This window comes from Pseudophryne corroboree (assembly GCF_028390025.1).
Source record: "Pseudophryne corroboree isolate aPseCor3 chromosome 3 unlocalized genomic scaffold, aPseCor3.hap2 SUPER_3_unloc_27, whole genome shotgun sequence".
NCBI classification, from domain to species: Eukaryota; Metazoa; Chordata; class Amphibia; order Anura; family Myobatrachidae; genus Pseudophryne; species Pseudophryne corroboree.
This window is the reverse complement of record NW_026967516.1, coordinates 972,154-986,489: the sequence shown is the minus strand read 5'-3', so window position 1 is coordinate 986,489 and position 14,336 is coordinate 972,154. Positions and strand designations below refer to the sequence as shown.

The following is a 14,336-nucleotide window of genomic DNA, read 5'->3' as shown; positions in this document are numbered from 1 at the left end:
AGGCTTATCTCAGGTTTGCACTGTTAGACGATCACTATCAGTTTCATGCACTGCCATTCGGTCTCTCCACAGCACCGTGGGTCTTCACCAAGGTGATGGCAGAGATGATGGTTCTCCTCCGCAAGCAGGGGGTGAACATAATTCTATATCTGGACAACCTGCTGATCAAGGCATCATCCAGGGAGAAGTTGTTAAGGTCCATTGATCTCACGACGCATCTGCTCTGTTAGCACGGTTGGATCCTGAACCTTCCCAAGTCTCATCTGGAGCCGACAAGGAGGCTGTCTTTCTTGGGGATGATCCTCGACATGGAGGTGCAGAGGGTGTTTCTCCCAGTGGAGAAAACGTTGGTACAGTCAATGGTCCGGGATGTCTTGAAGCCTACCCAGGTATTGGTTCATCAGTGTGTCTGCCTTCTGGGGAAGATGGTTGCCTTATACGAGGCTCAGCAGTACGGAAGGTTTCATGCTTGGTCCTTTCAACTGGATGTCCCGGACCAGTGGTCGGGATCTCACCTACACATGCACCAGAGGATACGTCTGTCGCCGAAAGCAAGGATTTCACTCTCTGGTGGCTGCAACTGCCTCACCTTCCGGAGGACCGAAGGTTCGGGGTTCAGGACTGGATCCATCCAACCATGGATGCAAGTCTCAGAGGTTTGGGAGCAGTCGCTCAAGGGGAGACCTTCCAAGGAAGGTGGTCAAGTCATGAATCCTTTCCAATAAACATCCTGGAGCTAAGAGCCGTGTACAGCGGCCTTCTGCAAGCAGCACTCCTTCTACAGGATCGGGCTGTTCAGGTGCAGTCGGACAACGTGACCACCATGGCCTACATAAACCGACAAGGCGGAACGAAGAGCAGGGCTGCAATGTCAGAGGTGAAAAGAATCCTCCTCTGGGCAGAAAGACACGCAGTGGCAATGTCAGCAATCTTTATTCAGGGATTGGACAACTGGGAAGCAGACTTCCTCTGCAGACACCATCTCCATCCAGGACAATGGGACTTCCACCCGGAGGTGTTCGAGGAGGCATCCGGTTGGTGGGGGGTTCCCCACATAGACATGATGGCCTCCTGCCTCAACAAGAAGCTGCAGAAGTACTGTTCCAGGTCGAGAGACCCACAAGCAGTGGCGGTGGATGCACCAGTAACACCGTGGGTATTCCCGTCAGTGTATGTGTTCCCTCTACTTCCTCTCATTCCAAGAGTTCTACAGCTTGTAAGAAGAACAAAGGTTCTGGCAATCCTCATTGCTCCAGACTGGCCAAGGAGGGCTTGGTATGTGGATCTGCTGGATCTACTGCTGGAAGATCCAGTGCCTCTGCCTCTTCGGGAGTATCTTCTAATACAGGGGCCGTTCGCTTATCAGGACTTACCACGGCTACGTTTGACGGCATGGTGGTTGAGCGCCAGATCTTAGCTCGAAAGGGTATTCCGATTGCAGTTATTCCTACCCTGATACAGGCTAGGAAGGGGTAACGTTTAAACATTACCATCGCATTTGGAAAAAATGTGTATCTTAGTGTGAATCCATGAAGTTTCCTGCGGTGGAGTTTCAACTTGGACGGTTTCTCCTATTCCTGCAAACAGGAGTGGATATGGGCCTGAGATTGGGATCCCTCAAGGTACAGATTTCGGCTTTATCCATTTTCTTCCAGAAACAATTGGCTGCTCTCTCTGAGGTTCAGACCTTTTTGAAGGGGTTCTGCACATCCAGCCTCCCTGTGTGGCGCCGACGGCACCCTGGGATTTGGACATGGTGTTGCATTTCCTGCAATCAGATTGGTTTGAGCCTCTACAGGCGGTTGAGGTCAAGTTTCTCACGTGGAAAGCTGTCACTTTGCTGGCATTAGCTTCTGTGCAACGTGTGTCTGAATTGGGGGCTTTGTCCTGTAAAAGTACGTAGGGCGGAACTCAGGACACGTCAACAGTTCCTTCCTAAGGTTGTGTCGGCTTTTCATATCAACCAACCTATTGTGGTACCAGTGGCTACTGACTCCTCAATTGCTTCAAAGGCCTTGGATGTTGTGAGGGCTTTGAAGATCTATGTGAAGAGGTCTGCTCGTCACAGAAAGTCGGACTCTCTATTTGTCCTGTATGATCCCAAGAAAATTGGGTGTCCTGCTACTAAGCAGAATATTTCTCGCTGGATCAGGTTCACCATCCAGCATGCATGTTCTATGGCAGGATTGCCGTGTCCAAAATCTGTAAAGGCCCACTCCACTCGTAAAGTGGGCTCTTCCTGGCCGGCTCTCCGGGGTGTCTCAGCTTTACCGAGCGGCTACTTGGTCTGGGTCGAACACGTTTGCTAAGTTTTACAAGTTAGATACTTTGGCCTCTGATGACCTCAAGTTTGGTCAAGCACAGTTCTGCAGGAGCCTGTGCGCTATCCTGCCCATTCTGGGTGCTTTGGTACATCCCCATGGTACTAATATGGACCCCAGCATCCTCTAGGACGTAAGACAAAATAGGATTTTAATTACCTACAGGTAAATCCTTTTCTCGTAGTCCGTAGAGGATGCTAGCCGCTCGCCCAGTGCTTCTTTATCCTGCAGTGGTTTTTTGGTTCAGTACTGCCTGGTTCCTAGGTAAGTTCTGCGTCTTTACTGTTTCAGTACTGTTTCAGCTGTTGCTGAGTTTTCCGGCATGTTAGCCGGATTTGCCTTGTTGTGTGAGCTGGTATGAATCTCACCACTATCTGTGTATTTCCTTCTCTCGAAGTATGTAGTCTCCTCGGGCACAGTTTCTAGACTGAGTCTCGTAGGAGGGGCATAGAGGGTGGAGTCAGACCACACTATTAAACTCTTAAAGTGCCAATGGCTCCTGGTGGACCCATCTATACCCCATGGTACTAATATGGACCCCAGCATCCTCTACAGACTACGAGAAAAGTATTTACCGGTAGGTAACCAAAATCCTATTATTTCTCTAAGAAATCGGGGATGTCTGGTGTTAGGGGGACATATATATTATGAATCTTCCCAGCTAGAATCAAACATCTGCCGTTGCAATCCACCCACTTGCTTTCCAGGTGAAAGGGGCAGGATCTATTAGAAAGGATGGCTACACCACAGGAGATAGAGCATGCTGGGTAGTTATTGGTAAACTGAGGGGGAGAGTGCAATGGAACATGTGATTCCTGAGTGGCTACCACCGCCGCCTTCTGGTCAGCGAAATATTTTATTGCGAGACGTCTCTTACGGGGAGAATGAGGACCTTTTACATTAAGACTTAAAAACATCACCGTGATAGAGAGAGATCAGATCATGGTATGAAACCTCTAGGTTCATCTGTGTCAAGTCCAATAGAGTTTGTAGGGTGTGTGCATACTTCAAACTATCAAATCACAGAAGAAATAAAATAGGGAACAAAAATGGGAGACAAACAAAAATAGCGTCCATAAAGAAGCTAGAGATTCCGTCACTAGGGTACCGTGACAGAAAGGTGGATAAAGGTGGTGGTCGGGCCTAAAAGGGAAACCCACCGACTACCCCAGGTAGCCATACGAGAGTGCAAAATCTAGTCATCATAGTAACAATTGTACAAAGAAATATCAAATATAGCATAACATACTGTACTACTATTCTTAATCTCAATGTAACCAAAGGAGGTAAAGGCCAAGAACATGTCCAGTTATCCAATTTATGTACTACCAACACTGTTATAAGAGCAAAAAGATGTTAAAGACGAATCAGTCATGCTTTACCTGAACACCTAAGCTTTCTAGAAAGGTATTCTGAAACGTAACAGTGGAAAGAATATAAGACCATATAGCAATTTAATAGCACAGGAAATAAAGAGTAAAAAATATATGTTTTAAACTAATAACAGGAGCAAATAAATCTGGCCCAAAAATATATCCATGCCAAGTAACTTGGGAGTTGGCACATGTTACAGTAGGAAACAAACTCTGAGTGTCTGCAAAAGTCTTACTACTTTAGCATATTACTTCGAGACGGAAGACAACTCCTACGGGATTTGTTTAGGTTAAGTATCATGAAGGACTGTCAACAGGAATATCCCACTTTTTCAGAATAGCAGGAGAAATATCTGGAAATATCTGCAGATAATCCAGGCACTCAGCTGTGGATGAGGAAGACAAAGCAGCCTGTAGAATGCGTTCTTTAATATGAAAAAAGTTGACTCTGAGCAGAGTGTCCCTCGGTGCTTGGATAGGGGCCTATTTGGACTTTGGGAGTCTATGTATCCTATCAATAAGAAGGTCCGTGGCAGAAGCCTTCAGTGAAAGTTTCTGAAAAGAGAACCGTGGCATAATCATAGAGCTCAGCATTTGTAACAGAATCCGGAACGCCCATTATTCTGATATTATTTCTCCGAGACCTGTATTCTAAATCAATGACTTTATCACGAATAGAGACCGGGTCTTCCTGAAGGGTGTCGTGCTGAAATCAGATCTTTGTGAGACGCAACAATCTCTTTCATCTTAGTCTGTACGAGTGCCAATCTCACTGATATCAGACCTCAAAGCTTGAATATTAGAGTTAAGTTCTGAGGTTAGTTCAGTCCTTAAATGTAGATAACATAGAATGTATAGAGTGTAGAGTAACAGGATCCTCTAGAGTGTCTTAAGACGTCTTCAGCCAATACAGCCGGGCTGTGCATCTGACAAGAAGAAGCAGATGATGTTGTAGCAGTCTCAGATGGACCACCTGAATTCGAGGTACCAAAGAGATGGACAGGCGGGGCCGATTTGGTACCTTTTAACCTTTTTTGGAGGAATGGTAAGCCGGCTACAAAGAGACTGACCTCTCTGAGATAGGAAAATACAAACTATCTATAAATAAAAGGAGCAGTAGTACGCTGTCAGGAGGTTACATCAAGATGACTCAGTTCAAAATGACATTCTCAGTCGGGATGACGGTGGTATCCGAGCCAAAATTTCAAGTAAACCTGATGTAATGCAACTCAAATAACACAGTAATGACCGACATATTCTACTAGAGGTCAGCGTGACCACAGACGTGAAGTACTCAGCACAGAGAGACACAAATGGCAAAATATATTCAGTGGATAAATCCACAAAATAATATACTGGGAGGTTGTAATCAGAGTGTAATGAGCTGTACTCAGACGATACTTGATACTGGGCTCTGCATGTAGACTGAGAGGAAGTAGATTATAGTGGTACCATATAAATAGAAGGTAGTTTCACCGCCAGGCAAATGCTTCAATTTAGTGTAGTGACCCCGGTCCAGCCGTCAGGACATTTATTTAGCAGCTTATATAAATTTTACACCTTATTGAAAGCAGAAGGCAAAGCATGTGATGGCCGGGCGCCATGATCCAAAATGGCAGCCACCGCACTTCCCAATATCACCACCGGGCTCCAGTGACTATGGGCAGCCCGTTCTGTCCCCAGCAGTAGTGGGAGCTGTGCACCTGTGTGATCGGGAGAGCAAGTGCTCCCTCCTGAGCCAAAAGCTCCTCCAAGTTAGGGGTCCGGAGCGTGCAGGAAAGACTGGGCACACTTAGCCCCAGACTACAGCCCATGACTTCAGCAGCGTCACTAGGCTGCGGCAGTGAACAGTGCCTGGAGTGAGCGGAGCGAGTGGCTTTTGCACAGTAGGAGTGGGGGACTTAATAAATTGGGTCTTGGTCCCAGTGGCGGCTGAGAGCTATCAGGTAGGGTAGATAAGAAGCCACTTAGTGGGGAGAACTCCAGAAAGCACGTCTGGATGGACTCAGGCCCCTCTTATTTATTATTTTATATACTAATAAGTGTGGTACATCCCTGCAAAGGCAGATCCAATCTCTTTCTCATCAGACTCTGCTGTCTTTCCTGCACTCTCACTCAGATGTTCATTGCTGTCAGTAGCACACGTATGAGAAGCAGAAGTATGGCGGCAGCTGTATAGATCCTGATATGTAATTCTCTGTATCATACTTACTGTACACACATCATCCTTATTACTATTGAGAATATAGAGGTAAGACACTGATGATGGAGATGTAAGAGTGGATTATAACCTAGCAGATGATGATTGCAGTGTATTATATGGTGTATTGCATGTAAAATACCTTGTACCACACCTACTCTGCTGTAGCAATATACCTTATATAAGGGTGAGTAACACATGTACAGGCTAACCAGCGTATGAGCACGCACATAAAGGAATGCTACCTTACCAGTGCTTCCTGGAGTAACGTTAGGAGACATTTCTCTGATCCATCAGCTCATATGACTGATGTTATTATTCATCTAGAATCTCCAATTCATACGATATGTTCCCCATCCATTGTTTTACATTGGTGCTGACATAGGACTTGGCGAGTGACTACATCTCCATTTATACTTCATGGTTAGTTACCAGTACAAGAGAGAGATATATCTAAGTCTTATTATAATATTACATTTGTTATTGTGAGTGTTCTCAGAAGGGTGGACAAAATGATAGTCTGAGACACAATATTATAAAGCCTTCATAAAAAGTTATGTTTAATTATATACACACATTTACAATTAAGTGTCCCAGAGAGTCGACTTCAATTGTTTACAAGATTAATATTGATACAGGAAAATTAATATTTCCATAATGTATTTTATTTCCAGCAGATGGACACACAAGCAGGAATATCTCAGAAGGTCATTTAATGTTATCCCCGGATTGTGACGTAAAAGATTATGACAGTAGACAGGATTCCCCAGGAGATAACCCCATTACCCCAATTATTCATCCAGCTCTATCAGCTGATCCCTCTGATCCTGGGAAATGTTCTCCTGATCTCTCTGATATTGGTGCATCTGTTACAGCTCTGACAGTAGATACAGTGTTTCCCTGTTCTATAGATGCCAAATGTTTTACACAGAACACAAAGCTTATCACCCATCAGGCAGCTAAGGCAGGTGAGAAGCCATTTCCATGTTCTGAATGTGGGAAATGTTTTACACAGAAATCATATCTTGTTAAACATCAGAAAAGTCACACAGGTGAGAAGCCATTTTCTTGCTCTGAGTGCGGGAAATGTGTTACACGAAAATCACAACTTGTTGCACATCTTAAAAGACACACAGGTGAGAGGCCATTTCCATGTTCTGAGTGTGGGAAATCTTTTATACAGAAATCACATCTTGTTAAACATCAGCGAAGTCACACAGGTGAGAATACATTTCCATGTTCTGAGTGTGGGAAATGTTTTACACCCAAATCGTGTCTTATTATACATCAGAGAAGTCACACAGGTGAGAAGCCATTTTCTTGCTCTGAGTGTGGGAAATGTTTTACACGGAAATCAAATCTTGTTAAACATCAGCAAAGTCACACAGGTGAGAATACATTTCCATGTTCTGAGTGTGGGAAATGTTTTACACATAAATCATATCTTATTGAACATCAGAGAAGTCACACAGGTGAGAGGCCATTCCCATGTTCTGAGTGTGTAAAATGTTTTGGACACAAAGCAGATCTTATTAAACATCAAAGAAGTCACACAGGTGAGAAGCCATTTTCTTGCTCTGAGTGCGGGAAATGTGTTACACGAAAATCACAACTTGTTGCACATCTTAAAAGACACACAGGTGAGAGGCCATTTTCATGTTCTGAGTGTGGGAAATCTTTTATACAGAAATCACATCTTGTTAAACATCAGCGAAGTCACACAGGTGAGAATACATTTCCATGTTCTGAGTGTGGGAAATGTTTTACACCCAAATCGTGTCTTATTATACATCAGAGAAGTCACACAGGTGAGAAGCCATTTTCTTGCTCTGAGTGTGGGAAATGTTTTACACGGAAATCAAATCTTGTTAAACATCAGCAAAGTCACACAGGTGAGAATACATTTCCATGTTCTGAGTGTGGGAAATGTTTTACACATAAATCATATCTTATTGAACATCAGAGAAGTCACACAGGTGAGAGGCCATTCCCATGTTCTGAGTGTGTAAAATGTTTTGGACACAAAGCAGATCTTATTAAACATCAGAGAAGTCACACAGGTGAGAAGCCATTTTCTTGCTCTGAGTGCGGGAAATGTGTTACACGAAAATCACAACTTGTTGCACATCTTAAAAGACACACAGGTGAGAGGCCATTTCCATGTTCAGAGTGTGGGAAATCTTTTATACAGAAATCCCATCTTGTTAAACATCAGCGAAGTCACACAGGTGAGAATACATTTCCATGTTCTGAGTGTGGGAAATGTTTTACACCCAAATCGTATCTTGTTATACATCAGAGAAGTCACACAGGTGAGAAGCCATTTCCATGTTCTGAGTGTGGGAAATGTTTTACACAGAAATCGCATCTTTTTAGACATCAGAAAAGTCACAGGAGAGAATCCATTTTTTTGCTCTGAGTGCGGGAAATGTTTTACACATAAATCATATCTTGTTAAACATCAGCAAAGTCACACAGGTGAGAATACATTTCCATGTTCTGAGTGTGGGAAATGTTTTGCACATAAATCATATCTTATTAAACATCAGAGAAGTCACACAGGTGAGAAGCAATTTCTATGTTCTGAGTGTGGGAAATGTTTTAAACAGAAATCACATCTGGTTAGACATCAGAAAAGTCACACATGTGAGAATCCATTTTCTTGCTCTGAGTGCGGGAAATGTTTTACACATAAATCATATCTTGTTATACATCAGCGAACTCACACAGGTGAGAATCCATTTCCATGTTCTGAGTGTGGAAAATGTTTTGGACACAAATCAGATCTTATTAAACATTATAGAAGTCACACAGGTGAGAAGCCATTTTCTTGCTCTTAGTGGGAAATGGTGTTTAAGTAAATCACATCTTGTTATACATCAGAGAAGTCACACTGATGAGAGGCCATTTCCATACTCTGAGAAGTAAATCAGCTCTTGTTGCACACAATAGACATCACTCAGGTGAGGAACCATTTTAATCTTCTGGAGTATACTTATCATTGCCCTGTGTTGTTCTTCAAGGTTCTTATCCTATCTCCTATGCTTTTTGCAATATACATGCTACCGCAGGGTGAAATAATCAGATGTCATGCCCTCATCTACTACTGCTATACAGATGACCTGTCTTTTGCTCCGGGTACTGAGAACCCAGTACCAATCCTAAATGGTTGTCTAGTTGAGCTCCAGGTATGGGTGATGCCAGTTGACTGTGACTCAGTCCTGGTGAAACATGTACATATGATAGAAGCTCACCGTCAAAGGGCAGGGCTACAACTCAGCTTTGCAAACCAATGCTTGGGGGTTCAGAGTTACAAAATGCTGATCCTGTGTGGAATCTTGGTGTCCTGGATTGTGGAGTGACACTTAGATATCAGGTATCAGCCACAATCAGATCCTCATCCGAAGAACATAGCCAGACTCCAGCACTTATTTCCCTCAGAAGATCTACCTACAGTCATACATGTACTTGTATCATCACGCATAGACTACTGCAATGTCCTCTACCTGGGTCTCCCAGCAAAATAATTGCACCGTTTGTGGCTTGTACTGAATGTAGCAGCCAGGCTGTTACCTAACCAGCCCGTTCCTGCCACATAACACCCATTCTCTGCTCCCTTCACCGGCTGCCTGTAAGATGGTGACTCTATTACATAATCTTACTGACTCAGCCCACCATGACCAGGGTCCATGGTACCAGAAGCAGCTTCTGCCTCTTTACTGCCCTGCTTTCTAACTTCCACCTGCAGATGTAGGACTTAACGGTACTACCAAGAATCCCCAAGCAGTGCTGAGATGTCAGGGGGGAGACAGGGTGGGTGGTAGTAGTGGGGAGGGGAGACAGGGCGTGCGACAGTTCGCAGCCACCAGGAGAATAAAATTCTGGCTTTCTTAACTGGGTGGGTGGCAGTAGTTGGGGGAGACAGGACTGGCAGTAGTGGGGGGAGACAGGGTGGGTGGCAGTAGTGGGGGAGACAGGACGGTGGCAGTAGGGGGAGGCAGGTGGATGGCAGTAGTGGGGGAGAAAGGTTGGTACTAGTGGGGGCAAAGTCAGGGCAGGTGGCAGTAGTGGGGGAGAAAGGGTGGTGGCAGTAGTGGGGTGAGACATGGCGGATGGAAGTAGTAGGGGGGGGGGGACAGGGCGGATGGTCGCAGTGCAGTTCCAGGGGGTGCTGGAGGCAGTAAAGAGGTGTATGGGTCCAGTACAGAATCCGTTGATAATTAGACTTAATGATTATTTTGCTTCCTTATGTCTAATCCCTTGTATGTGTTACTGTTATTTGCTGTGTCAGCCTTTATGTGTGTTCTGTGTAATAAGCCTGAAAGTAGTGCTGCTACCGATCTCATATCATTTGTAGTAACTTGGAAAAGATGAGATATGAGATGCACTCTGGAAGCTTATAGGGGGTTAATAAGAGATGAGCGCAGATGTGACATCACGCAGCCCCCCGTAAAATGGTCCTGGCCCCCCGTGTTCGCGCCTCAGGGATGTGGCCACAATGTGTGTCTGCGCGGCCGCTGCGCACTTGAATTTTGTCACCACCAGCAAACCGCTGCGGGACGCTATTGCGGCTGGGTCTGAATGACCCCCATAGGGTTTTGGCTCTCCTATGTATCTGTTTTACTTACCTGCAATACTATAATGTTACTTGAATTGTTTCTGTGCTTTAAAGGATATTTTATCCATGTTGTGCAGAGTAAAGTATTTTTTAATTTGAAAATATAGAGAAAAATCTGTGTATTAAAGATATGAAATAAAGTTGTTTAAAAACAAAAGATTTCCATTGAGTCTTTTTATGTGTCTGTGTATTATCTTATTTCCAGATAATTGTCGCTATGATGACAGAAACAATTTCCTGTTAATGTGTCACTTGTAGTGTTACTTTTGTGTCCAGTGGGTGGGCTCGGAAATGTTATCCTTTTCCTCGCAGCCCCAGTTGCTGGAGAAAATGAAGGAGGAGCTGTTGACGGGTCACGTTCCGCTTGAGTTGACAATTTTCTCACCAGCAGGTCTTTCCACCTCTGCAGACTTGTGTCCGGAAAGAGAGATACAACGTAGGCTATGTTAAACACCAAGAGAATGATTATTATGCTTCCTTATGTCTAATCCCTTGTATGTGTTACTGTTATTTGCTGTGTCAGCCTTTATGTGTGTTCTGTGTAATAATCCTGAAAGTAGTGCTGCTACCGATCTCATATCATTTGTAGTAACTTGGAAAAGATGAGATATGAGGTGCACTCTGGAAGCTTATAGGGGTTAATCAGAGATGAACCCAGATGTGACATCACGCAGCCCCCCCGGAAAATGGTCCTGGCCCACCCGCGTTCAACACTCAGGGATGCGGCCGCAATGTGTGTCTGCACAGCCGCTGCGCACGTGCATTTTGCCACCACCAGCAAACTGCTGCGCGGCGCTATTGCGACTTGGTCTGAATGACCCCCATAGGCTTTTGGCTCCTGATATGTATCTGTTTTACTTATCTGCAAAACTGAAACCCTGAATTGTTTCTGCTTTAGAGGATATTTCTCTTATGTCATAGAGGTCCACTAGGAGCCATGGGCACTTTAAAAGTTTCACAATGTGGGCTGGCTCCTCCCTCTGTGCTCCTCCTACCAGACTCAGTTTAGTTAATGTGCCCGGAGGAGCCGGTCACAGCTAGGGGAGCTCCTAGGAGTTTTCTTAGTTTTATTGTTTTCTAGAGTCTAATTTTTTACAGGAGGCTGTTTGGCACCAGTCTGCCGGCTTCGTGGGTCTTAGGGGGGAGAATGGCCGAATTAATATAGAGTTACTGGCTCCATTACTCCGCTGACAGGACACTGAGCTCCTGAGGGAAATGTCCGCAAGCCCCACCATGGCGACCGCACACTCCCGCAGCACGCTGCCACCCCTACAGAGCCTGAAGAGTGGTGAGTACAGCGCCGAATTCCCGGTTAGTGGGTCGCCGGTGGGTATGGCGGCACAATGGTGGGAGAGCAGCTCTGGTTTCAGGCTGCGCTCCTGGAAGACTCAGCAACACATTAACTGTATGTCAGCGCTATGAGGGGCGTTCTGAGCCAGCAAGACTACCCTGCACTGGTCTGACTGGGGCTGTGTCCCGCTGTCAGACATAATACCACGAGGCCAGTATAAACAAAAGTGTGGGAAGCCGCACGCCATTACAGGGGGGGGCGGGGCTTTCACTCAGGGCAGACCCAGCAGCTCACCAGCGCCATTTTCTCCCTGCAGATCTCACTACAGGATCCTGACAGGAAAGCGCTGCCCCTCCAGACAACTCCAGCTTACCTCTGCGGTACCAGGGGGTTATAGAGGGGGAAGTGTAATTAAATGGTACTAGCTACCCTATTAAGGGTAATTAGTCAGCGCCGGGCTTTTATACTATTAGCCAGATAGGGCGCTGTGTGGCTGGTTCCTCATACTCTGTGACACTCTGAAGGTACTCTGGGGGAAACTGACATTTTCCTGTGTGTGTGTGCGCATATTTCTCACATTACCATGTCAGGGGACTGTGGGGGTCATTCTGAGCACAGCTACAATCAATCACACTGACATGCGGGGGGGACGCCCAGCACAGGGCTAGTCCGCCCCGCATGTCAGTGCCGGCCCCCCACAGAAGTGCAAAGGCATCGCTCCTGGCCAGCACAGCTTTAGCCGAGAGCTTGTCATCGCTCCCCGGCTCGCTGCGGCCTACCACCCGTTCGGTCCAGCAATGCCTGCGTTGGCCGGACCGCTCCCACAAAACGCCGCCGTTCCGCCCCCTCCCGCCCAGCGACTGCCTCTGCCTGTCAATCAGGCAGAGGCAATTGTATCCCTGATACGGCCTTCAGCTGCCTGGCCGGCGCATGCGCAGTAGGGACCCGTTCGCTTGGCTGTGACAAAAAGCAGCGAGCGAACGGATCACAATGACCCCCTGTGTGTCTTGTACTGCAGAGTGTTATCTTCTCCAGGGGAGTCCCTGCTGTGTACTCAAATCAGTACACCTCAGGCTTCTGGATCTGAACCCGTTTGGGTGGACTCCATAAGGGGTATGATATCAAATATCTCTACCAGATTATCCCATACTGAGAGACGCAGGTTTTTGAGAACATCTGTGCAGGATCTGATTAGGGATTCAGCCCCCACAACTGCGCCTCTCACCCCACCCACGTGTCCACAAAAGCGTATACTGGCCCAGATAATGCATGCTGACACTGATACCGACGCCTCAGATACAGGGGATGGTGAGGTGGATCTGGGGGGAGATGCAGCTCCTGCCCGAGGGGTACAAGCTATGATTGCGGCCATTAGGGATATTTTGCAGATAACTGAGAAGGTTCCTGTTCAGGAAGAGGAATATTATTTTAATGTAAAAAAGAAATCCTCGGTTACCTTCCCTGCATCAAAGGAGTTAAACTCCCTATTTGAAGGAACCTGGGAAAACCCAGAGAAGAAATTCCAAATCCCTAAAAGGCTGCTCATTTCTTTCCCTTTCCCTCAGGAGTATATGAAGAAGTGGGAAACCCCACCTATTGTGGACGCTTCTGTGTCTAGATTGTCAAATAAAGTTGTTTTACCTGTTCCTGGTACAGCCTCCTTAAAGGAGCCGGCTGACCGCAAGATTGAGACTACGCTCAAATCACTATACACTGCTACAGGAGTGGCTCAGAGACCCACTATTGCTTGTGCGTGGATTCTAGGGCCATAGTAAAGTGGTCAGGCACCTTACTAGATGATTTAGAGTCCATAAATGGGAGTGACATTGACATCTTTTTACATCACATACAGGATTCCGCAGGCTTCATGGTGGAGGCCATGAAGGAAATTGGCCTGCTTAATGCAAGGGCCACAACACAGAGGTATTGTTTCTGCAGGCAAAGGGAATAGGAAGCATATCCACAGCAACAGAAGATAATTCAGATCAAAACCAAATAAAAATAGGCAGAGAGAAGAACATAGCTAGGAACAGAAAAAGCACAAACAAAACTCTAAAAGCTATGTGTGCAAATGCTAGGAGCTTAGGAAATAAAATCCCAGAACTAACTGCAATAATGACAAGGGATGATCTAGACATTGTGGCAATTACAGAGTCATGGTACAATGAAAATCATGACTGGGACATAGCTATACCGGGATATACTTTATTTAGGAAGGACAGAATTGGAAAAATCGGAGGAGGGGTAGCAATGTATGTAAAAAATGCCATTAATACTACATTAATACAAAGTATTGAAGAAAAAACTGAGGCCCTTTGGGTGACCATAGAAACAGGGGAAAAGTTGATTATTCGTATTGGCGTGATATACAGGCCACCAGGTCAGGAAGAGGAACTTGACAAGAACCTATTGCAGGACATAACTAAAATGGCATTAAAAGGAGAGGTAATAATCATGGGAGACTTTAATCTTCCTGATGTAAACTGGGAGGTGTCTGTTGCTAGTTCCACTAGAAGTAGGAACATTTTAAATT

General features: G+C 45.6%; 1 protein-coding gene across 1 annotated transcript in view; it reads left to right on the top strand.

Moving 5' to 3' along the window:
* Positions 1-9,706, top strand: part of LOC134983868 (zinc finger protein 585A-like) — a 152,780-nt gene extending 143,074 nt beyond the window's left edge. Inside the window, exon 5 of the mRNA XM_063949486.1 lies at positions 6,569-9,706. Coding sequence (XP_063805556.1) covers positions 6,569-8,313 — 1,745 coding nt within the window. The 3' untranslated portion in view covers positions 8,314-9,706. The remainder of the gene's footprint in view (positions 1-6,568) is intronic.
* The last annotated feature ends 4,630 nt before the right edge of the window (positions 9,707-14,336 follow it).